This window comes from Leishmania martiniquensis, chromosome 9, assembly GCF_017916325.1.
Source record: "Leishmania martiniquensis isolate LSCM1 chromosome 9, whole genome shotgun sequence".
Taxonomy (NCBI): Eukaryota; Euglenozoa; class Kinetoplastea; order Trypanosomatida; family Trypanosomatidae; genus Leishmania; species Leishmania martiniquensis.
Window position 1 is genome coordinate 246,894 of NC_090144.1, and position 23,645 is coordinate 270,538.

The following is a 23,645-nucleotide window of genomic DNA, read 5'->3' on the forward strand; positions in this document are numbered from 1 at the left end:
CCGCAGGGACGCGCACACGCGAGCATGTGATCGACGTACCTCTTCAGCCAGAAAGAAAAAAGAGATACACTGCGACAGCGGGAGGCGCATCGGTGTGTCTGCATACGTGTGCGAATATATGTGTTGATGTTGAACACGGACACCCACCAAAGATACTCCTCACCGCCACCACCAACCTTCCCCTCCCTCCCCGGTATCTCTACGCACGCGCCTGAAGCGCACCCCATCCCTCCTCCCTTTAAAAACTCGGCAACAGTAAATGCGTGCGCAATGTTTGACCTCCATCCGCGCCTGTTTGGCTGGATCCGGCTACGGTGCCTTCGGAGAGCCTGCCGCGATCGACCACCTCATCTCCCTCGTGGCGGCACCTAAGACTGGTGTGGTGAGCGTCGCCTACGTCGGAACGGCCACCTACGACCTCCCAGAAGGCCAAATAAAGCAAACATCCCTGCTCGTGCAGCGTGGCTGCAAGGTGCGCGCAATTCCTGTTGCCGACCCCTCAGTAAAAGTGGTCGGCGAGGGCGACATACATTTCATCGAAACCGAGGCCGACATCGTACTCGTCTCGGGAGGAAACACACTCTACGCGGTGCGGAGGTGGGAGGAGACGGGGCTGGCGCAGCTGCTAAAGGACGCAGCGGCGCGTCAGGTCGTGCTAGCAGGCGGCAGCGCGGGTGCAATCTGCTGGTTTACCTCGGGTCACAGTGACTCCGCAGATCCAGCAACGTACCTGCAGCCGTCGTTGAAAAGGGCAGCGCTGAAGGCAGGCCTCATCCCGCATGATCAGATCACCAAGACTGAAGCAGAACTCACTGAGCTGAGCACCTCCTGGTCTTTCATTCGCACGCACGGCCTCGACATTCTACCGGGGTTGTTGTGCCCCCACTTCGATGTAACGCAAGGCAACGGTGTGCGACGTGAGGAGGACTTCACTAAAATGCTGAAGCGGCACCCCACCGAGCGGGGTATCGGCGTGGATCATTGGGCGCTGCTCATCCTGAAGGGCGACGGCACGTACGAAAGTGTCGCACTGCCGGGCAAGACCCGCGTTGCGACGCCAGGCGATACCTCGCCTACTGCGACAGTACCAGGCATTTTCATTGTCGACGTGGTGGACGGTGCTGTCCAGCGACGCCGTGTGCCGACGTCTGGGCACCTATCGCAGCTCCTGCGGGAACCGACGGGGCCAGTGGTGCCGGACCCGTTTGAGCGTTTCCACGCGATGGAAAACCCGACGCCATCGTCCGGGTCGCTGATGCGGCGGTGAGCTGCGCGTCGGCGTCAGTCTCGGATACAATGTCTATGCTGTCCCGCTGCTGTGTTGGCTGGTTGCTTGAGCGAGGCTTGTGCACAGGAGCGGCAGTTCAGAGAGAGAGACTAGGAAGAGACGGTGCACGCCAATGTACATCAGATACGCTTTCACATACGTGTCTGCACACCGTCATTACCCTCTGAGGCCTCATCGCCTTCGTTGCCGCTCGACCCCCTTTTTTCTGCCCTCCTCCCTCCCTGCGGCACGCAACAGGAAAACGCGCCGCGTGCGCTCCTTTCCGGAAGGCCGTGCCCCCACAGCTTTATGGCGAATTCGACAAGTTCGTCTGTGAAGCCGTGGAGAGAAGGGGGCGGCGGCGTGCGTAGCGGTAGTGGAGAGGAAGGGGAAGCGGAGTTTAGGAAGAGGACGTGCGCTGGAAAGACGTGTGATCGGAACAACAGCGCGCCACTCCCCCACACGGCGAGCCAGAAACAGAGCCAGCAAAAAAAGGGGGGCTCGTGCCGTCTCTTGAATCAAAGGCGTGCTCGATCGCACTGCATTTCTTTTTCTTTCGTAGAGGGGTGGGTGGGTTCTTCCCTCCTCTCTCACACTTACGCCCTCGTGCGCGATGCGCCATCGAGGAAAAGGGGGGGGGGTACGACTTGCGCACATGGACACAGAGAGAGAGGGATAGAAAGACAGAGATAAACTTTGGTGCGACGCCTCCCTCCCTCCCTCCTCCCTGCCTTCAACACACACGCACACACAACCACCACATTTAGACCCACGCCCTTTCCGAGTATCTTTGGTGGGATCCCCTGGGCCGCTCGCCGTGACTAAAGAGGTCCTGCGGGGGAGGGCAAATGGGAGAGAAGAAAACGAAAAAAAGAAAGGCGCATCCGTTTGTTAGCGATCTGTGATTCATTCCTCCTCTCGATCACCACCACCACCATCACGCGGCCAGCTCGGGCAAGCAGCCACACACACATACAAGTACGTACCTCATTAGATGTCATTGAAGGCAATGGCCACTGCGGGAAAGCAAGGCAACGCTGCTTCAGAGGAAACTCCAGCGCACGCAGAAGCAGAAGCGCCCATTGCCGAAGTCCTTGCTGACGCCTCCACTCGTCTCTCTGCGACGGCGTCGATGCGGCGCCAGCGGCCAGCAAGGGCCGGTGATGCATCAAGTGCGCGAAGTGGCAGCGCAGCTGTTCCTGCCCTCCGCCCCACAGACGCGTGGAGTCCGTCCCGGGTTGTTGGCCTCGGCTTCGGTCTTACTGGCGCTTTCCTCCTTTCCCTTGCGATTTGCTTCCCGCTGGTGCACCTGTACGCCATAGACGGGGTCGATGTGCGCAAAGCAGTCGCCCATGCGGAGATGGCGGGCATGGGTCGCGAGTGGTTCCCTGTGTGGATGTCACAGCTCCTCATCAGTGCTCTGACAGCGAGCAGAGCCGGGGGCGAGGACGGCGCTGACGAAGGCGGCACTTTCGGCGTACCCCCAAGTCAGCGTCGCGCCTCCGCTCCGCCGCCGCTGACAGGATCGAAAAAGTCCGCATCACCTCCTCCGCAAGGCGCCACGTCTGCTCAAGGGTCTGTCGCGGCTGCGAAAACCTCGATCCCCGCAGCACCGCTATCATCAGCGCGCCTCCACTGCTACACCCTCGAGGCATACAGTGAAACCTTTCTGAGGCACGGCCGCCAGGCACCGGCGCCGCCTCTCTTCAGCTGTGGCACACGCGTGGTGGATCTGCGCTCGGAGGAGCAGCGAGACGTGCTCACGGCGTGCCATGCCGGCCGTGGTGTGGCACCACGCCATGATGCCCCGGCGGATTCGAAGCGCGTGGGCGACAGCCTGTTCCCAACGCTGCGAGTGGCTCTCACAACGCAAGAGGTGCAGTGGCACTGGGAAGTGCAGTCACTTAACACGGTCACGCAACGCATACCCCTCAGTCGCGTCAACGATGACTACTGCGACTGCCTAGACGGTACAGACGAACTGCTGACGAATGCCTGCTCCATGTCTGGCCCCTTAACCCCGGGAGCCGGCGCGCGCTGGAAGTCGTACCTCGTCTCGAACCAGCCGCTGCGGCTGTGGGAAGCCGACGATGTGATAGCGCAGGAAGACGCGGAGGCACGCGGCCACCCACTGCAGCCGCGGAAGCGCGGTGACGTCGGCGATCGCCTCTACGTAGCTACCGGTCCAGTGCTTCCATTTCTGTGTCTCTGTGGTGCGGTGCGCCAGTTGCTAGCGCCATCACTCTTTGGAGACGGCATTGTTGACTGTTGTGCAGCAGAGGATGAAGCTCTGCTTCAGGGCACCCCATACGGCCGCGCTTCTCCGCTCCGCCTCCGCGAAGATGCTGCCGTCGTGGAGGCGAACAATCGCGCACTGGAAGCGATGCGCGCGATGATGCTGGTGCAGTGGTCACGGCGCAGAGCCAGTGCGTCGCAGTACGAAGCCAAGACGCCGTCCCGCTATGAAGACAAGCTATACCCGTATCACACCTCTGCCCGTGCGATGCTGGTGGACAAGGGGTACTACTCCCTCTACACCTCAGCCGAAGTTCAGCAAGAGAAGCAGGTGGCAGCAGCGGTGCTTGAGGGACTCTATGCACGTGGCCACCGCATCCAGCGCCGTCGTGTGCAGAAAGGCTGGGACCGACTGGGCCGCCACCTTGTCGCCAACCGCACACAGTTGCAGATGCAGCTCCTGAACGTCACCCGTGAACTAACGTCGATAGAGGAATACGTGCGCTATCGCATGGGTGAGGCTCGCACGAGCGATCCGCTCGCAGCCGGTGTGTCGATGCAACAGCTGCAGCGGCACACGCGGCTGAGGCATGCGCGTAACGTGCTCCACTCGGAGATCGAGCACATTTCCCTCACCACTCTGCACCGTGCCTATGGCGATCACTACGAGTACTACCCACTCATGCGGCGCATCTTGCACCTGGAGGCTAGCGATCTCGTCGACTCGAGTACCCCGCGTACCTTGGGCGCCGCTACACCGCGGCGGCGGGGTGAGCGGATCATCACACCGACGGAGCTAGAGGGGATGAACGCTGCGGCCCACGCGTCCCAACAGCCAGCGCCCCCTCTCCATGTCGACAATATCTCCGTCAGCGACTATGGGCTGGAGGCGATGCGGCAGACCTTTGTAGCGCAGCGCTTTGACAGCCACGAGGCACCGCTGGTGGCGCAGCGGCTTGGCCTCCTGCCGGGTAACAACGTCTCCGCCTATACACCGGATGTGTTCAAGCGCACCACGAGCCCGTTTCAACGAGCACCAGTAATCTCGACAGGCTCCTGGCAACCCTATCACACTCACCGTGACGGACGAGCGATGGTGATCGCGGACCCTGCAGGAGATGTGCACCTGGCCCGCCGCGCGTGCGTAACACCCACCTCAACTCTGTTTCGCGGCGGTGGCCGCCTGCAATGGCCCACGCGGCATCCTGAGGCACCGCATGTGGTGAGCGTCGCCGACGCGGAGGAGGAAGGAAAGACGCCCAAAGACAAACTCAAGGCGGCCTTTGCGGGTGAAACAGTGAAGACATCACACATGCACATTCCTCACCACACCAACACGCCGTCCATCCTCGCAGTGGACACGTACGCGGGCAGCATTCGCTGCGATCATGATCCGCCGCAGGTGTGGTCGCGGCATCGTCGACGTGGCGCTGGAAATCGAGACGATGCCTCGAAGCGCCCTGCGCAGGTCCTGCGAACGTATGTCACGTATCTGTGCGACACTCAGGACAGTATTCTACACTGGGCAAAGAACGGCAAGTGTTTTCAGGAGGTGGTGGTTGGCACGCCGAGCGCGTGTACGGGCTGGGCTTGGAAGGCGGCGACGGAGCGGGCGAGGGAAGTCACGAAAGCTGCCAAGCCATGAGATAATGGAGGGGCGTCTGGCACCCCACGCGCGCTCATCTCATACGGGGCGCATGCGCATGCCCCACCCCCCTCTCCTCCTCAATCCCCGCACCACCTCCTTGGCACAGGCATCCATCGAACATGTATAGGTGCCGCCCTCCGGATGAGGAGGTCGACGTTCTTTTCGCGACTGTGTGCTGCTACGCTGACGGCTGAGCAGCCTCTGCGCCTCTGCCTGTTCCCGCTCCTCCCGCATGTGCATCGGCGTCGCTCTGTCTTACTGTTTCGTTTGTTTCTCGCGCGCCTCTCCTCCCCCGGAGATGTGACGGGGGAGACACCGCAGTGCGCGGCATCATTCGGGGGAGGGGCGGAGGCAGAGGAAGCCGCACGCAGACGCCCACACGACTTGTTCTCTCTCTCCCCCACCCACCCACCCCCCTCGATACGGCCTGGGGGAGCTTTGGCGTCGGCAGACATGTCTGGGCTGACCCCCTGCAGCGAAGACGTGGAGTGGAGGCCGAGTTCGGTGCAGCTCACTTCGAGCTCCGATGATGATGCAAAAACTATTCACGTCCGCCGACTGTTTTCTTCGGCCTTCGCGGCGCTGCCTTAATGTGGAGCGCGGCCCTGCACCTTCGCCGGAGCGGTTTGGATTCACTGGAATGGCGATGGGCCGACTCAACAATGTTAGATGTCGGGTCGTCCCGGCGCCGTTTTAGGCGCACAGCGACGGAGGCACAGACATTTTTGCCGACCATCGCACACTGAGCGCCGTTGTCGACTCGCCCTCCCCTCCGCCTACCGCCTCTTCCCTCTTCTCTTCGCTGCCGTCGACGCCTATGCGCGAGACATACACAGGCGTACAAGCCACGCCTGGTGCCTACTCAGCGCGGTCGGCTCGCGCCACTCAACGCAGTCACACGGATAAGTCATAACCTCCCTCCCTCCCCCTCATGCGGCGACCATCCTCCTCGCGCACGCCTGTCGGGCTGGACGGCTCACCTCCGAGCATGTTGGTGGCTACAGCGGGAGCGGCAGCTGGAAATGCCGTGTCCTCAACGGCCCGTTCTCCACTCACCACGACGGACGGCACGTTTGTCTCACCTTCGCTACTACTGTCGCGCCGCAGCATGAACGACCCGTACTACTTCGCATCCCGTGCGCAGTCCTCGCACCCGCATCACCACCAGCTTACCAACCGCGACGTCGCTGTCGGCTCGGGCAGCGCTGTAGGTGCGCACTCCCCTATGCGGAAGACCAGGCGCCGCACCTCCATTGCCAGCAGCGGCGCTGCTGGCCATACCGCGCTAATGCATCCCGATGATAAGAAGCGTGACGATGCCGACCGATTCGGCAAGATTGCTCAGCAGCAGCAGGTACAGCAACCAAATGGTAGCCTCGCCGCAGCCGAGAAGACGCCAACCGTACTCCGGCGCAGGGCTCAGTACAGTCAAGGCAAGCCGCGTCCCATTCCCGATAGCCTACGCACGGGTAGCGATGCAATCGCCGTCGCAGCCGCCATTGACACTTTCTACACAACCCCCTTCCTGCAGCTCGCCTGCCGCGAGGCGACGGAGCGCGAAGTTGCGGCGCGACTGCGATCGAGCGTGCAGAAGATGTCATCGAAGCTGCACACGACGCGGGTAGAGGGATTGAAAGAGGCCACGGCTCTACTCTTGCGATGGACGGCGCAGGCCTCCGTCGAGTTCGCTGAGCGACAACAGCACCAGCAGCAGCAAACGAGGTTGAACACGCGCCGCACCGGCAGTGCAGCGGAAGCCGCGCCAATCGGCTCATCCAACGTGATGCTTCCGCCCTACGATGCGGTGCGCGTCGAGGTGCTGGGCGGGTCGTCGCCAGCTGTTGCCCACGGGTACTATCATCACTGCCAGCCTCCTCTCTCCTGCGAATCTCCGCGGCGGCGTAACAGTGAGGCTGCCGCTGCCCGTTGCGCGAATGCATTGCGCAGTCCCTCGTGGGACGTTGTGCAGCACGCGCTGGAAGGGGTAGACTACACAAACTCTATCTTCAACACGATCTTTGTACCTCGCCTGGAGGTGCGCAATGCCATGAGCACTGGCGGCCCCATCAGCGTCCAGCTCCCGAGCGATGTCGCGCTACAGTGGACGACGCTTCCGACATCTCGAAGTGCTGCTAGGGCAGATGCTGGTGCGGCACCACAAGGGATACCACGACCGCGGGAGAACGAGTTACTGCGAGCGGCGACAGCGGTCACCTATGAAGAGCAGGAGCTGGCTCTCCGCTACATCCAGGGTACGTGTCTGGTACTCGACCATCAGCGGCGTTGCTGCTCTGAGGGGTGTCTTCTGTACTACGCGACGGAGGTGTTCCAGTGCATGAGCAGTCACATTGAAGCCCTCTTCGCCTCTCAACGACGGGAGCTGGAGGAACAGGAAGGCGAAGAACAAAAGCAGCAGCGTGGGAAAAGAGGTTTCGGCGCGAACAAGAGTACCAGTGGCAGTGGCGGCGACGGCAGTATGAGTGGTGCGCGCACGTCTGGGCCCTGGTCCGCAACCACGGCAGCAGCCCTCACACCGTCGCTGCGAGAGTCGGACCGATCGCAGGTTTCCGTCGACCCGTCACTTGTCCGCGTCGTCGTGGCGCTCGTGGACGCTGTGGAGGCCGCCTGTCACTACAACCCGTCAAGCCTGCGTCGTCTCGTGCAGACTGGCGGCGCGACGGCAATGCTGAACCTTGCATACTGCCCCTTTATGCCCACCCCGATTCGTGCCGCGGTGCTCAACACGATTAGTGTCCTTCTGCAGCAGGTGACGCCGCTGCGCCGCTATGTAGCAGCTTCGGGCAAAGCGCGGGAGATCAGTGGTCGTAGCGGAGCTGTCGGGCGGAGCTCTGATCCGTTGCTACAGCGCATGCTGGAGAACGCGGTGCACGACAACCCGCTTGGTCGGGATGGGAAGCAGATACCGTACTCGACCGATTTCGGCAGCGCCTCCAAGTTCGACTCAGCAGTGCGGGATTGGTTCTTCGCGAACGGACTTGGCAATGTCATCGCGTCCGTCGCGCAGCTTCAGGACCTGCGCAACACCTTTCAGTCCACCTCCTTTATCGTACCCCAGGGGCTGACCACCGCCGCTGCCACCACAGTGGCCCACGCCAACATGCTGCGTGAAGGTGAGCTGCATCGCAAGCGGATCGGGTGGCTGCTCGAGTGCATGGACGGGCGAGAGCTGCGATGACCCCTCCACCCTCGGAGCAGTGACTTGAATTCACGCGCACGCACACACGCACATACAGATATAAGTGTGCATGTGCACATTCCCTGTTGCTGCGGCGGCACTGCCTTTGCTTTTTCGTCCCACCTCACCCCTCCTCGTCCTCAGCTCATCTCGGTATACAAAAAAAAATCCGACACCGTTTCGAGCCGTGCGCAACGCACGTCGCCTCCGTCGTTCACCCTTCAGAGGCACAGATGTGTGTATACGTTTGCTCTCCCTTCACACACCCACCACCACCTGATGTGGATGCCTTCATGCCCAGATCAGCCCAGGTAGGGGATCCCTCTGTGGGTGTGTATGTGCCCTTCTTCGTCCGCATGTCTCCTCTACCTCTTCTGCCCCTATCCGCCTTTCCCCTTGGAATGGCTCCTGTCTTTTCGCTGTGTGCGTGTATATTCTGTGGGAGAGGGAGGAGGGCAGAACGTTTCTGCAACGGACACGCTCGCCCCCATCGCTGCATCTCGACGATTGCCACCGCTACCACACTCGCTTTCCTCAGCAACTGGGCGCAGCGCATAGGTTATTCTACTTCTTTGCTTCTCCCTCTCTTCACGTATTTCCGCACCCATCCAGCTACTTCTTGTCCAACGGTGATTGTGTGTGTCTCTCTCTGTGTGTGTGTCGAGAGCGTTTCACCTCTCTTGCTGCTGCTGGTCGTGTGCTTTCTCCTGCCGTAAACGGTCAAGGGCGGATACGGGGAAGAAGGGCATATACATGTATGTATGTATGTATGTGTGTGTTTGTGCTCTCTCTCGTCCCTATCCCCACCCGTTGCTGCCACCCTTTCCTCACTCCTTTCCGTGTATGCTGCCCTATCACCGTCGCTTCCGTGGTGCGTCATAGAAGAGGCGATAGGAGACGGCCGCACAAAGCCATCGCACAGAGAAGGTGAGAAGGGGCAGGTTCGATCTGGGAAAGGCAGGCAGAGCACGCCGAGGACCTCACGCGCATGGCTCCTCCGCCTCGGACGATACTCAGACTGACCCACCCCGCTCCCCCCTTCCCCTCCTGAACGACAAAGCGACAGAAGCAACAAAAAAGGAGCTCCTGTTTACTTTTTTATTTGCTTATTTTTTTTTTTGGTGTTTACCGGGGCGCGCGCGGGGAGGGAGGTCGGAGAAGTTTGGATACCCTCGTCGCGTTACGCGGCCGTGTTTGCCTGCCTCTCTGCCTTGGGAACCTCTGGGTGAGACGTCTCCGCCACTGCGGCCTCTTTTCCTGCTGGGCCGTCGTGGCCACCGGGCATACGCACACATACTCTCAGAGAGTCAGAGAAAACGGGCGCCCTCACGCCTTAGACTTTGCCGGTTTCCTTCCCCCCCTTTCCACGTGCCTATCGCCGTATGAACAGCCTGCAAACGTCTGCCGCTGATGCTGCCGTGGTGTGCCTCCGCGTCCTACGCCGTCTCCTGCAAGATGAGGAAGTGGCGCAGGCACAGCTGAGCTACCTGATCGAAAATGTGCACGACCCCTTGGCCCAGGCTTGCCTGCCGCCTAGCCAGCGGCCCGTTGTCATAGCCGCTCCGCAGCTGAGCTCGTTATCGGCCAGCGTACAAAACCGCTTTAGCTCTTTCAGCAGGCACGCACACTCAGCGGTGCCCTCGCCGATGGCGGCCGCGGCGACTACTGCAGAAACATCGAGACGCGTGCCACCCCAGCCCGCTGTGGTGGCGGCTGCGGCGCTTGCACAGCAACAGACATTGATCAGAACCGCCGAATCGACTGGAAGGACGCACAAGACAGCCGAAAGTGCTTCAAAGAAGGGCGCCGTGTGCGACAAGTCCCCCTCGTCGTCGACCGGCGGTTCGGCGCCACGCGCCCCGCTGACGTTCAGTCAGTACTGGGACATTTTCGCGAATCTGCCTACGCTGTATATGGTGCATCTCACCCTCGTGCAGCAGCTCGACGCCATCCTTCAACGACTCAGCCACATTGTGGAGGAGCTGCAGCCGGCGACACTGGACACGACGAACGGCGCACCCGCCACCGCGCCTGCTTCCGACGCGACCCTCAATGCGCACCTACACACACGAAAGCACGTTACTGCCATGCGTAATTCCTCTGCCGGCGCTGTCGCGGGCGCCCGCAACGTCTCCAACGAGATCGGCGTCATGGTGTGCGAGTTCTTTGGATCAGAGTTGATGAAACACTTTATGGCGGAGCACATGATGTACGCGATCAAATACACGCAGCGGGCAGCACCGCAACTGCTGCATCTATCGCGGTTGTGGCGCTGGAGTGCGGAGTCATCGGCGTCTTCCGGGGTGTCGGCCGCCTCCCTCGCGCACTTGTCGGAGGTGGACCAGAAGACTATTCTCCAAAATGGGCTCTTCTTTGACTTTCTCTGGCGGTCCTTCGGGCCATCTGGCATACCTGCGGATAGTCGGGTGTGCATATCAGCGTCCCCAGAGCTGAAGCAGTCCACCAAAGCGGGCGGGCAGTGCCAGTGGGCGCCGCCGACAGAGGCGCTGGCCGGTGGTGGTATAGGTGGCGCTCGACGCTCCCGCCCTGGTCAGGCAGCCTCGTCCCCCGCAACCCGCCTCCCTCCTATCCCCGCGATGTGGGAAGGCTTTCGCACGCTCTTGATGCTTCTTGCAACCCCGCTAAGCATCCTGCGCCGCTACAGCCACGTGGCACGGTGCCTGGTGGAGAGTGGCGCGCTGCTGCCGAAGGACCGTGACCGTCTCCAAAGCGGCTTCGTCGACATTGCCGCGTTACGCATCAGCGAGGAGACCAATCTCGTCATGGAGGAGCTCTGCTTGCACGACGTGACTGGCATCATGGCGCTGATGGACATCCCGGGTGCGTCGACAAACACGGGCGGAGCGATTGCACTGGCCGACAGTGAGCCGACTCACAACGGTGCTGCTGCCGCGCCGGCCTCTGCTGGGGCACCGGTAAGTTACAGCAGCCGTGTCCTCATTCATTACGGTCGCCTGATGAAGCGTTACGGGCGCGGTCGGCACGAGCGCCTCACCTTCCTCTTTAGCGATTGGATGTGCTACGCGGAGGAGAGCAGCAACGGTCGCTTCCGCGTGCGTGGCACGATTCCGCTTTCTGGGCTGCGTGTGATAGAAGTGTATGATGACCCGTCCTCGGACACGGTGAACTGCTTCGAACTCATCTTGCCAAGCCTTCCCAAGCGCATCATCTTCTATGCTGCCTCACCAGAGCAGCGGGGCCAGTGGGTGAACGCCATCCGCTATACAGTTCGGCAGTTCAGTGAAGGGCAGAGACACAAACAAGCTGTGGCGAACGGTGTGGCGCGCAGCAGCAACGCGAATGCCACGACAAAAGAGGGGAGCATTCTCAGTGTGATGCGGCCTACAGCGCCGATGCTGGCGTCCAACTCCCGGCTACGCCGTCAGCGGCGGTATGACGGCATGTGGCAAGAGCACAGGGACCTCGAGCAGCGCAAGGGGGAGATGACACTGCTACCTCCGAACATGCTCCCTGCGGCCGGCGGAGCTTCGTCTCCCACCGCGGCAGCTGGACCGGTGGGCGGGTCGTCGTCCTTCGCTCTCTGCCACTCTCCACCACCGGCGAACGTCTCCTCTGGCGACCCCTCGCGCGACGGTAGCTTCGTCCATCAGCGCTCCAGCAGCTCTCACCGCCACCTCGACTACGACGTGACGCCCTGGTCGCAACGCGCGTCTGTGCACCGCCGCATCCGCAGCCAGGACCTAATCGCGGCGCACCAGCAGCAGCTCGCCGCGTCCTCTTCCTCCCTCATCGCCACCCCCACCCAACCCTGCGAAACCCCCCCAGGGGGCGGCGGCGCGGCGGCCGGCAGCTGCTCCGACGTGCACCGCATCGTCGTCGACGCAGGCGACATGGGTAACCCCTCACCAGTCGGAACGGCGGACATGGGCGCTCCGTCACAGCAGCCGCATTCCCATCAGCTCCTCTCTCCTATCACCTCGGCGCCCGCGATGCCTTCCGCTACTGGGCGGCGCGGCAGCGGCTCCGGCTTCAGCACTCCGTTGCGCCGCCCTGTATCGGAGCGCTTCGAGGCGGTCAAGCTCAACAGTAGTGCGGGAAGCCTCTCCCAGCACCCGCAGCATCAACGCACGGGGAGCGCCTCACTTCGCAGCTCGCTGGCAGGCACCCTGGAGCATCAACAGTGGCCAGCGCCTTTGTCGCACGCGGAAAACGCAGCAAGTCACCTCATCAGCAGCCATGCGGCACCACTACCGCCTACCGCGACAAGCAGCAGCAGCAGCAGCGGTGACGGAGGTGCGGACGTACCTCTGCTGTCGCCTGAGGTCCACCACAACGCGCCGGCCGAGGATGATGAATTGGTTCCGGAGAACTGCACCACGGAGGTTAGCGAACCCATGGAAGGTGAAGACCAACTGCTCTCCCTCGCATCGCCCCACGCTGCTGCCGCGGTGCCGCCGTCTCTGTGCAACGAACTGCTTGGGCTGGACCCCCATCTGTTCAAGGAAAGCAGCCACAGCACGAGCAGCAGTGGAGCTCTGGAAAGCATTGTCGACGACTCAGTGGTCTCACCCACCGCACACGGCGATGGGATGCAGACCTCCAACGCACCACCTTTAGGTACCGCTGGAGCACAGCAGAGGCACGGTGCCACCCTGGGCCCACTTCACGACAGCAGCGTCTCGATCCAAGTCCCTTCAACGCCGGCCCTAGTCGTTGGAGGAGAGGACTCGCATGAAGCACGTCCAGCCGCCGCTTTGGACCATCATGCAAGCGCAACGGCCACTACGATGAGTTTCGCTCTTCCTCTAGGGCACAGTGCCGACGATGGCATAGAGGAAGAAGACTCAGCGACGCCCACAGCCGCCGTGACGGCGTTCCGCTTCTCTGGGCCTACCCATCACCGTCTCATGATGCCTGCGTCGCCTGTTGTGATGGAGTGCAGATCGGCGGCGGTGTCTCAAGAAACTGGCAACGCGCCAATGCCTTTTAGGATGTTTAGCGACTTGTCCAGCGATGCCGATGCCGTTCTGCAAAAGCTGAAAGCGGCTACGGAACCACAGAGTACGACTCTGGCGCGGCGCCACGTCGACCCAACTGCGGGGGAGCCGCATGGCGAGCACAGCGAGGACGGCTCCGTGTGACCTGGAGGGAGAGGGGAAGGCGCCAAAAGGGAGCGGCGCTTATTTCATTCTTTCAGTCTCCCCCTCCCCCTCTCTCCCTATCTGTGTGTGTGTGTGCATGACAAACACTGGGCTAACAGCAGCGAGAACTCAGAGAAGGAGGGGGGAACGCTGACGCGCGGTCTTTTTGTGTTTGTGTCCTGATGTGTCTCTTCTCTGTGCTCCGCTCTCTCCCTCTCTCGCACACACCCACACAGTTATCCCGCTCCCTCATTGCCATACATGTATGCCATCTGTGGTGTCCCTCGCGTCCCCATCCCCACCCCTCCTCTTCTGCAAAGCCACCCGTCCCCGCAGGAGGATGACGGTGCGTACCTCTTGCCTCCCGGTTCTCACCACGGGTGGGGGGGGGGGGGCGAAGGGCGAAGGGCGTGGTGCTTTGGAGGCAACGGGCACGTGACGCTGCGCGCACTCCCGCGTTCTATTCATAATTTTCCCAACAGCACGCACACAGAGAGAGAGCGAGTGAAAAGAGGAGACAAAAAAGGCGTTGAAGAAAGGCGTGTTGAAAGTGGCTGTGCCACAGCATCAACCAGCGCATACAGGAGCAGGGCGGATAGGTGTGTGCGGGGGAGGTGGGGGAGGAAAAGGAGAGGTGCACGCAATGTGAGCGCGCGCAGCGTGGGTAAGGATGGGTGATGTTGTCGTTGTCACCGCTCTCCCCTTCCGCATCGTGGATAGTCCGACAAGGCTCCATCCCTTCTTCCTCCTCTCGCTCCCTCTGGGCCCCTCTCTCAACTCGTTCCTCTCCTCCCCACACGCCCCCTCCCCCGCACACAGCACCACTCACACGCAGACACACTTTTTTTATTTTCGAACTGTATAACAGGGGTCCTCCAGTGGTGGCAGTGGCAGCGGTGAGCCTTTTCCTCCTCTCCTTTCGTGGCCTCTGCGTTCACTCGGACGCCCCGCCCCCGCCCGGCTGTCTCCCTACGCGCACCCGCTACGCCAGTAGACCTCTGTCATTCCACCTCGAGAGACGAAGAGGCGACGGCGCCATGTTGATGTTGATGTTCGGTGCCTTGATCGGCACAATAGCCCTGGTCGGCATCTTCATGTACATCATGATCATGGGCCCGTCGAGGTATCACCGCGACGGCATCGTCGGCAAGCTCCATCGCCTCCTCACCACTGTTCCTCTGAACGTGTGCGGGTTCTGCTTGAGCTGTTTTTTTGGTTGTGATCAGCGTAAGGGTCGGATGTGCTGCAGCCGCTGCGTCAATCACACGATCCGCGAGCGAAACTGGTGCGTAGTGATCTTCTACGCGGCTCTCGTGTGGACGGTGGAAGTGCTGTACCTGTGCTTCTCCCTCCCACGGCTCAAGGCATCCATCATGTCCAAGGCAGTGTCATGGGGTCTCGTGGTGCTCTCTGAGTTCCTGTGGGCTTGCGCCACCTTCACCGACCCGGGTACCGTGACTGCGAAGGCAAATATGGAGGCGCAACGGCAGCAGTTTGCAGCAAGAGCTGCTGCCGCCGACACCAGAAAGAAGCCCCTGCTGCATCGGCAGGCAACGCGTGGCCCTCGTATCGGCACCCTGGGCGCGGCACTAGGCAACCCCAAAGCTCACCGTTCCTTTCTCTTTTCTCCCGCTGAGGAGCTCGTCCTGAACAACCGGTACATCGTGGACGGCATGGTGTACGCCATAGACCCCGATGCGGCGGCCGCGAAGCGCGCCGCTGTCCAAAAGGAGTGCGCCGGCTCGGCTGTGGGACAGCGCGTCCACGTCGGTCAGAGCTGCACTACGTGCTGCGTCCCTCGGCCCAGCCGCAGCAAGCACTGCCGCCTGTGCAACCGGTGTGTGCGTCGGTATGACCACCATTGCCCGTGGATCAACAACGATGTGGCAGAGCAGACGACGCGCTATTTCCTTGGCTTCCTGCTGTGCCACGCCCTTTCCTGCACCTGGGCCTGCGTCGACCTCTTTCGCAGCATTCGTCAATTTCTCATGGCACACAACGCGTGGGGTTGGGCGTTGCGCTACCCAAGCGGCCTCACCGTGCCGTTGAGCCTGCCTCAATACGTGACAATCCTCGTCAACTTCCACATGCTGGATGCGTGCCTCATCTTCTTTGCCTTCTTTATCGGCCTCCTGCTGTACGGGTTCTTGTGCTATCAGGTGTCCTTTGCAATGGCGAATCTAACCATGAACGACCTGAACAAGATTGACGACACGGTGACGTTTGTGGTGACGCTGCCGACGCTAGAAATGGTGTACCGCGAGTCGTGCAAGGTGCGCGAGCGCCTCGAACAAGTAGCTGAACGTAAGCCCAAGGCCCTTCTAGCACTTACGGAGCCCCCGCCTCCAAAGACGGAGCCCGGGTACGAGGAGGGCGGGAAGAAGAACCGGGCTTACCGCAAGCGCGTCAAGAAGATGCTCGTGAAGGACCTGAGAGGGTTGTACGACCGCGGCGTTTGGCAGAATCTGATGGAAGTTCTCTTCCCCTCAGCGCCGCTGCAAGACTCGGTCGTCCTTGCTGAGGCCACGCGCTGTATCCAGAAGGGTCCAGGCGTCGCGGGGGGCTGATCGAGCGACTTAAGTTGCAGGTTTGTGTGAGGCGATCAGTGGGTCTATCCTGGGGAGGGCAGCTTCGCATGCGAAGCACTCGCCCTGCAGCCAACGAAGGGAAAAGGGATCATCGTCTGCTTTTTCTCTGAGGTTGTCGGGGGGGGGGGCGGGAGAGCAGTGATCAAGCTCGCTTCCCGACGCCCCCTCTGAACATCGGCCTCCCACCACCCTCGTAACTTACTTATCCCATCCCCATTCCTCTCTCCTTCAGGTGTGCGGGTGCGACGCGCATGCGAACAGGTTACCTGAGCGCGGATGCGTGTCCGTTTGGCGCGCCTCCTCTCTCCCCTCCCCGCTCATCTCCGGCATCAGCACAGAAACACACCAAACACAATACAAGGAAGAAAATCGACGGCGACGATCGCTTCTGCTTCGGTAACAGTGGCTGCGCACATGAGCACATAGACGCTCCATGGCATGTGTCTCCCCTCCCCCTTGTGTGTATCATGCACACACGCATTCACATGCACTGAACTGTGTTACGCATGGGGCAACGCACAAGCGTTAGTGTGCACGCCTCCGCCCTCGTAGAAGTGCGAATCCGCGTCGCGTCTGTGAGCCGAGTCTGTATTGTGCAAAAGCGCCCCCCCTTTCCTCCTCTTTCTTCTCGCTCCCTTCTGCTAAATCCAGCGGTGCTACGGCTTGCAGTGCTCCCTCTCGCTCTCTCGCTTCCATGTGGAGAGGAGGGAGTGTAAAGCACATACCCCGTGCCTCACAGTGGTTGTTCCCCTCTGCGTGTGCGTCTGTGATTGCCGGAAGCCCTGCGTTGCTCGACGCCACCGTAATAGCGAGCCCTACTCGCCATAGTCTTAAGCGTTATCGAGCACACACACACACGACCGCGTGAGCATCGTTGTAACTGCTGTAGAAGCCCCTTCCAGCCATTCGGCTGAGGTGCTTCCCTGTCTGCCCAAAACAGTTTGTTGCACGCGTTTTTCCCCTTCTCGTCTTCCGGCTTTTCTCATGCGCAAGTGTGTGTGTGCGTGTTCCTCGTGTCCTAGCTTCAACGTCCATGGATGCTTCACCTTCGACAAGATCGAGCCGGACCGTCGCTTCAGTTGTAGCACCGCCCTCGATCGATGAAGCGCTGCCGTACTGGATCGGGCTCTCGCGCCTCATCCACTGCGTGTGCGTCACGCCAGACTCCGCACCAGCAGCTGACGAGCGCGCGCCAGCCGATCAGCTCCAAAACGGCATCGGTAGTGTGGAGGGCGAACCGTCCACCTTCACCCGCTACGCCCTTCACCGTTTACTTGTCTTTTGTGGTATTAAGCAGCACCGCGCGCGACAGGCGGCCGATCACGTGCTGGCGCATCTCCTCTCAGCAGTCTACACCACCGCCGCATCCGCTTCTGCCCTGAGAGTCCCAGTCGTGCTCCTGGACAGCGGGTCACAGGCACCGAAGTCCTGCTCATCAGAGGGTCAGTTGCCCGTACCGTTGCCTGTCCTCGTGGTGGACTGGCCGACGCAGTCGTCTGCTCACGATCAGGTGTCTGTGCGCAACCGCTACTGTCTGCGAGTTCCCGTTGTCACGTGGAACAGGAGCATTGTCAAGTGCCTGGGGAGTGAGCTACGGGGACAGATGATATCCCTCAGGCCTCTTTTTCGATGGAACATGGCGTGCGCGCAGCAGTCCGGACGCATGCCTGTGGTCATCTTTGTCGGCGGCACCAGCGGCACAGGGAAGAGCACTTTGGCGAGCCTGGTGGCGAGTCAGCTACGCATCCCAAACGTACTCTCTACCGACACGGTGCGTCAGGTGTTGCGGGAGCGCCTGCGCGGACACGAGGCGCAGTACCCGGCCCTCTTTGTGTCTTCGTATGAGGCGCACAAGGTCACGGTAAGTGGCGGTGGAGTCTCCGTGGATGGCGGTGCTGCGGCGTCGCATGAGAAGCGCACGGACGAGGACGCCATCGTTCAAGCGTACGAGGCACAAGGCGAGCTTGTTCTTCGGGCCCTCGACGGGGTGTTGGCGCGCCTCCTCGTTCGCCGTGAGTCGATTGTGGTGGAGGGGGTGCATCTGCTCCCGCAATATTTGGCAGCGAAGCGTGCGGAGCTTCTGGTGTTGCGCGTGGCCTGCATTCCAGTCCTCGTGCGCATCCCCAAGGCGGACAGTCACCTGGAGCGACTCTGCGTCCGCGCACGCGGTATGTCCATGCGGGCACAGAGCAACAAGTACATCGCATCCTTCAACGCCATCCGCACAATCCAACATCACCTAATCAACAGCGTGGAGTCGGCGTCGCTGCCCGTTCTGGTGCTATCAAACACGAACATGGACAAGTCCCTCACGGTCGTTCACCACACCCTTTTGGAGACCATGGAGTACGCCGCGCTGCACGGCTGGCCTGCAGACGCAGCAGCGGCGTCCGAAGTCCCTCTCACTGGGCTGGTCTTCAGAGCTGTAAAGGACAAAGTTGTTGCTGTCGTGCGACAGCGTCGGTGTCGCCGCTGCGCCGTGGGCGACAATCTTAGGACATCGAACGAAACGGGAGCGTCCGAATGGGGAGGGGGTGGGAAGGTGGATGCGACGATGGTCCGCTTCAGCGAGCGCGGCTCCTCGCCCCAAGTACGGCTGCCGGCTCATGCCTCCGTGGGTGGCAGTGCTGCGCCGCGCGCTCGCTCCGCAGAGCTGCTGGGTGTGGTACAGCGTTGCCTTCTCGAGCAAGGTTTGCGCTATCACTCTTGCACCAGTAGTGCTCAAGTAAATACCCCAGCGGCGTGTGGTTCGTCCGGTATCCCCTGCTCGCCCGAGGTCAGCCATCGCCCCCATGTACACGCAGTCTCACACCGCTCTTCCACGATCGAGGCGAAGTCGCACATCATCCCAGCCTCGTCGTCTCACCGTCTGTGGGACGACCTCCGCGAGGAGTTCGACGAGGCAGAGGTACCGTCCCTTATCGGCTCGTGAAGGATGCCGAACAGAATGCGCACGCAGACACATGAGCGAGAGGCGGAGGGTGTCATGCGTATCGCCGACATTTGGCAGCGCATCTTTTTCAGCTATGTGCTGCGCATCACAACCGAACATCGTTATCGGCGTCTCAACCGCTCCCCCCGCTGTGCTGGCCTTTTTTTTACAGCTGCCGCCTCTCTCTCTCTTTGGGTGCCTTCACCACCCGCTCGAGGACTGCATGCGTGAGGACGCTCTTTCGTGCGCGCACGAGGAACAAGAGAGGCTGTGGTGTGTTGTAGGGCACCACCACCACCCACAAAAAAAATCCTTATGCTTACCTCTCTCCCCCCCTCTCTCCTGCTCTCTCGCCGTCCTCCCCTCTGTTGCGCCGCCCTCATCCTCCACGTCTTGTGGATGCCGTCCTGATGGCTGTGATGGCAACCGCCCGGCCCGCCTTGCGCTCTCGTAGGGGGGCGTACGTTCTTCCCTCCCCTTTTTTTTTCGAGCTGGTGAACGATTCGTCTGCACGCCCAAAGCAAAAGAATCTGCCCTCCCCATCTCCTGCGACTCCCTCCGTCGCGCATCAGCGCCACCGCCACTTGTCCGGTGCAGAGATACCTTTTCTCGCGGCGCCGCAACGGGGCGAGGTGCAACGAGAACAGCACAGGAAGACGGAGAAGCGCACGGGCCCCACCCATTCCCCCTCTCCATCTCTCTTTCTCTCTCATGTCCAACGTCGCGCTTAGCTCGGCTCCCACGCGGGGTGCGGCTGCTTTCGAGGCGCCTCCGTTACGGGCCCCAACGAAAGCGAGGCCAGCGCGCAAAGCGTCATCGAATACGGGAGACGCCAACCCCCACCCGCCTGCCCAGGCCAAAGGCGTCGCCGCACAGCAGCAGAGGCGGCGGGAGAGGGAATTTGTCGCGCACAAGGCGCACATTCTGGCCAACCTGCAGGCGAACGTGTGTGACCTGAGCCCCAAAGGCAGCGTGGATGTGAAGTGTCTCCCCGTTATGGATGTACTGAACACGCACGAGGACTACATCACCACGAGCAGCTGCAGCGGGCGCATCTCTCTCTTCCACAGCATCACGCACAAAGAGGCTGTCGGGTTCGACAACAGCGCGGCGTCGACGAAGCCGCGCATGAAGCGGGGCGAAAATGCAGCGCTCGGCTGGTTATTCGTGAAGCACGGCATGCTGCGCCCAATGGAGATGATGCAGGTGGTACGTTTCCTCTGCGGGCCAGCCACAACGCTGGAGGACGTGGCGCTGGACGCCGCGCAGGTGCAGAAGCACGCTGCTCACATGGACTCACTGGGCGGCAACGCCGACTGCCACGGTGCCGCCTCTTGCTCCTCGTCTTCTAGGATGTATGATGGTGAGGTGGAAGGAGTCCTGGTGGAAGCGGGAGCGAACGGAGACGAGGCTGGGGCACTACCCGTCCCCACGTGCGGCACCGTGTCGCTCAAGATGGAGCCGTTTGTCATGCACGTCGAGTGTCGCACGATGGAGGCTGCAAAGCTGCTGCTCTCGGCAGCCGTGAGCGACAGCGGGTACCGCAACAGCGGCGTTGTCCCGCCTGGGAAGAAGATTATGTGCGGCATCCGCAGTGCAGCTGGGCTCGGGCTGGAGGTGCCGGTCGTCGTTCACGGCGTCAACCACGTGGCGTCTCAGCGAGCATACTTATGGGCGCTTCTTGGGCTTGCCAATGAGAAGATGGAAGCGAACGAGAAGAAGATACAGCTGCTGGGGAGATGCGTTGCGGCGCGCATCCTAACCGCGTGAAGGCCACACTCAACCCCCTCCATCGAGTAAAAATGACCTCCGCTGTCTGACAGAAGCCCTGTGTGTTTGTGTGTGTGTGTGTGATCATCGAACCCGCGGCGTTGACCAGCAGCTGCAGCACGGGCCCGTTTTCTATACGGCGCACGGACCGGTTGTACGCCTACCATGAGCGAGCCATGCCGAGAGAGCGTCCGCTCCGCGAAGACCGACAGAAAGCAGGGGGGAGATGGGAGGCGAAAGAAAGAGGGTATACAAGCGCTCCGCGGCGCCCCGGTACCGATGGGCAGCCGCTGTCGCGCTACTCCTTCCGAGGCAGCCTCACACACGCGCATACAGAAAAACATTTTTCACCTGCCGCCGCCCTGGGAACCATCTCGGCATGCGCGCCCCGCGATGTCTCTCTCGGCCTCTCTTCGTTTCCTCTGCGTTTGTACACCACCACTACTACTACTACCCCCTTCCTCTTCCTCCCTTGGCGTCTTTGACCGTACCGTGCACACGCGGCAACGGTGATCGGTCTCTACTGCCGCGCTACTACAACCCATCACGACAAGAGTTTCCTGCGTTCACACCAAGCGCCGTTGCCTAGCATCACACAGTTCCGCTTTGCCTCACCACGTCCCTCACCTGCCCAGTTGCGTTGTATCTTTCATTTTTTGACGACCCCTCCCCGTCTGCGGCTCATCACGCTCAGGTGGCACACGAAAAAGAAAATGAGCTCCACCACCAAGACATCGCAGAGCTCTCCCACTGAGGAGCAGATTGTGCAGCAGTACAATCGCATGCGTCAAGAGCAGAGTGCCATCATGTCCCGTATCGCAGAGCTCGAGAACGAGTCTCACGAGCACGACCTCGTGGCGACGGAGCTGCGCCCGCTGCAGAAGGACCGCTGCTGTCATCAGCTTGTCGGCGGCGCCCTCGTGGAGCGCACAGTGGGCGAGGTACTGCCGGACATTGAGGAGAACTTAGCCGCCATTCGCGAAGCGCTCGTGCAGCTGAACAAGGGGCTCTTGGAGAAGGAGAAGCAGATGGACGAGTTCATGACCAAGTACAAGCTTAACCGCCCCGGTGCGAACCAGGCCGTGACGGCCGATCAGAGCAACGATGGCAATCGCGGCGTGCTGGCGTGACGCGACGCTCGATGTGGTGCAGCCGCGGTAGACGTAAGCGTCTCTGCTTGGCCATCTTGTCTGTGCGTATGTGAAGGCGCGCCTAAATCGGTAACGGCGTTTTTCCCCTCCCCCGTCCTTGTGTGCACTCGCGACACGGTGCACGTATGAGGGAAGGATGCTGGTTCTTCGCTAGTCTAGATTTGGCCTCTCACCCGAGGTGGATCAGTAAACGAGATATGTCTGAAAAATCTGCGCTGCACACCTCCCTCCTCGTCTGCTCCTCTTTCCCGCCTCGCCGTCTGAAGGTGCCGGGGAGCGGAAGGGGTGCACAGCAGCGCTCGTGTTCCATGCGTGGCATGCCGCTTCTCTGCGATCCCCCGCAGTCCCCCTCCCTCCCTCCCCCCAATCCCCTCCACTCGCCACTCTCCCTCTCCCTTTGCCTGTGGCACAATTCACTGAAGTGAAGCAGCGAAAACGCCACTCCCCGCGCAGGCGCGGGCCAAATGTTTCCACAGGGGCTGATCGATCAATGGCTGAGCAAATCACGTGAAGGCCGCCGCAGCGTGCGTGAGGACCCAAAAGCGACGCCGGCCATCCTAGACAACATCAACCGCCTCGAGGAGTACTGCCGCAGCCATCCGTACGATGTCTTCTGCGCGAGCACATTGCAGAATCCGCCCTTTGCCCTCCATGCACTGGAGAGCGAAGCGGCTGAGCGGCAGCGGCTCGCACAGCCGCCGCCGGTGCTCTCGGTGACCGTTCCTTCGCCCTCCGCTCACGCGACAGCGTTCGATGGGGTGGGGAGCGGTGTTTGTGGGCGGTACGCAGACGGAGAGGTCTTGCGCACGTCGGTGGCTGCTGCGGCTCAGCATCTGCACAACGTCGCCACACGACTTGCCGCATACCTGCGCTCTAGCGGCCTCGTGAAATGTGCGGCGGGCCAGCATGAAGAAGGGCTGCAGTGCACCGTTGTAGCGAACTTCTTCGTGCGCTTATTGTCGGAGGCGGCGGTAGCCGCCGTGTACCGACAGGGCATCGCTGCGCAGATAGAGGCCGAGGACCGGGCGGTCTTTCAGCATCGTCAGTCACAGCGACGGTTGCAGCTGCACGTTACCTGTAAGTATCACATCGATCCGGGGCGTCGGGCTTCGTCAGAGAGCAAAGGGACCAGCGCTGAGGCCGTCCGTGGCGCCGACGATCTCACCGTGGCGCGACCCATTGCCGACCATCGGCGCCTAAGTCAAGGGCTCGTTTCCTTGTGGGGCTCACTGACACAAAGGGAGCGACACGGTGAACAGGCCGCCGGTGGGCCACCGTTGCAAAAGCGCAGCCGCGACGGCACCGCCGATGCTGGCCCGGCGGACAGCGATGAGAACCTGTGGACGCGCGTGCGTGTGGACTGCCTGCGCCGCTGGCTTGGTGGCCGCCCCCTTCCACCGCCGCCGCCGCCACCTCCAGGCACCGCGTCACGGGTGCCAAGTCGAGGCAGCATGGAGGCAGCATCGCCAGGAGTGCCGGGCGGCGGGTGGTCCAGCCGGCTTCTGCACATCTCCAAGCGCGACGTAGAGTTTGCCCTGCGCAAGGTACTCACTGACGCGACGGCACCGGCGGTGTCGTAGGTGTGTCCCGCTAAGGGGCATACCCGTTGCACAAACACACAAGACCAAATCCTCTAAAGGTCAGGCCCGAGGCGCCTGCAAAAGCAGCTATCGCCATGGCATGTAGCATGTGTCGCGCCCTGTGCGCAAGCTCCTCCTTGCGGTGTCCTATCCAC

The 23,645-nt window shown here is 61.5% G+C and overlaps 9 protein-coding genes across 9 annotated transcripts; all 9 read left to right on the top strand.

The window, feature by feature from the left end:
- Nucleotides 1-259: 259 nt before the first annotated feature.
- Nucleotides 260-1,267, top strand: LSCM1_07581 (uncharacterized protein; the record flags this gene model as incomplete). Its single annotated transcript, XM_067324947.1, has 1 exon — nt 260-1,267. One exon carries the CDS (start codon nt 260-262, stop codon nt 1,265-1,267), a length of 1,008 nt encoding a protein of 335 aa, XP_067180792.1.
- A 994-nt stretch (nt 1,268-2,261) lies between these two features.
- On the top strand, nt 2,262-5,147 carry LSCM1_07582 (uncharacterized protein; the record flags this gene model as incomplete). The annotated part of the gene is made up of 1 exon (XM_067324948.1): nt 2,262-5,147. One exon carries the CDS (start codon nt 2,262-2,264, stop codon nt 5,145-5,147), a length of 2,886 nt encoding a protein of 961 aa, XP_067180793.1.
- Nucleotides 5,148-6,081: 934 nt separating this feature from the next.
- Nucleotides 6,082-8,346, top strand: LSCM1_07583 (uncharacterized protein; the record flags this gene model as incomplete). The annotated part of the gene is made up of 1 exon (XM_067324949.1): nt 6,082-8,346. One exon carries the CDS (start codon nt 6,082-6,084, stop codon nt 8,344-8,346), a length of 2,265 nt encoding a protein of 754 aa, XP_067180794.1.
- Nucleotides 8,347-9,728: 1,382 nt separating this feature from the next.
- LSCM1_07584 (uncharacterized protein) lies at nt 9,729-13,469 on the top strand (the record flags this gene model as incomplete). The annotated part of the gene is made up of 1 exon (XM_067324950.1): nt 9,729-13,469. The coding sequence occupies one exon, from the start codon at nt 9,729-9,731 to the stop codon at nt 13,467-13,469; it is 3,741 nt and encodes a 1,246-aa protein (XP_067180795.1).
- Nucleotides 13,470-14,506: 1,037 nt separating this feature from the next.
- LSCM1_07585 (uncharacterized protein) lies at nt 14,507-16,036 on the top strand (the record flags this gene model as incomplete). Its single annotated transcript, XM_067324951.1, has 1 exon — nt 14,507-16,036. One exon carries the CDS (start codon nt 14,507-14,509, stop codon nt 16,034-16,036), a length of 1,530 nt encoding a protein of 509 aa, XP_067180796.1.
- A 1,054-nt stretch (nt 16,037-17,090) lies between these two features.
- Nucleotides 17,091-18,989, top strand: LSCM1_07586 (uncharacterized protein; the record flags this gene model as incomplete). The annotated part of the gene is made up of 1 exon (XM_067324952.1): nt 17,091-18,989. One exon carries the CDS (start codon nt 17,091-17,093, stop codon nt 18,987-18,989), a length of 1,899 nt encoding a protein of 632 aa, XP_067180797.1.
- Nucleotides 18,990-19,700: 711 nt separating this feature from the next.
- On the top strand, nt 19,701-20,759 carry LSCM1_07587 (uncharacterized protein; the record flags this gene model as incomplete). Its single annotated transcript, XM_067324953.1, has 1 exon — nt 19,701-20,759. One exon carries the CDS (start codon nt 19,701-19,703, stop codon nt 20,757-20,759), a length of 1,059 nt encoding a protein of 352 aa, XP_067180798.1.
- A 713-nt stretch (nt 20,760-21,472) lies between these two features.
- Nucleotides 21,473-21,889, top strand: LSCM1_07588 (uncharacterized protein; the record flags this gene model as incomplete). The annotated part of the gene is made up of 1 exon (XM_067324954.1): nt 21,473-21,889. One exon carries the CDS (start codon nt 21,473-21,475, stop codon nt 21,887-21,889), a length of 417 nt encoding a protein of 138 aa, XP_067180799.1.
- A 485-nt stretch (nt 21,890-22,374) lies between these two features.
- LSCM1_07589 (uncharacterized protein) lies at nt 22,375-23,490 on the top strand (the record flags this gene model as incomplete). The annotated part of the gene is made up of 1 exon (XM_067324955.1): nt 22,375-23,490. The coding sequence occupies one exon, from the start codon at nt 22,375-22,377 to the stop codon at nt 23,488-23,490; it is 1,116 nt and encodes a 371-aa protein (XP_067180800.1).
- Between the last annotated feature and the right edge of the window lie 155 nt (nt 23,491-23,645).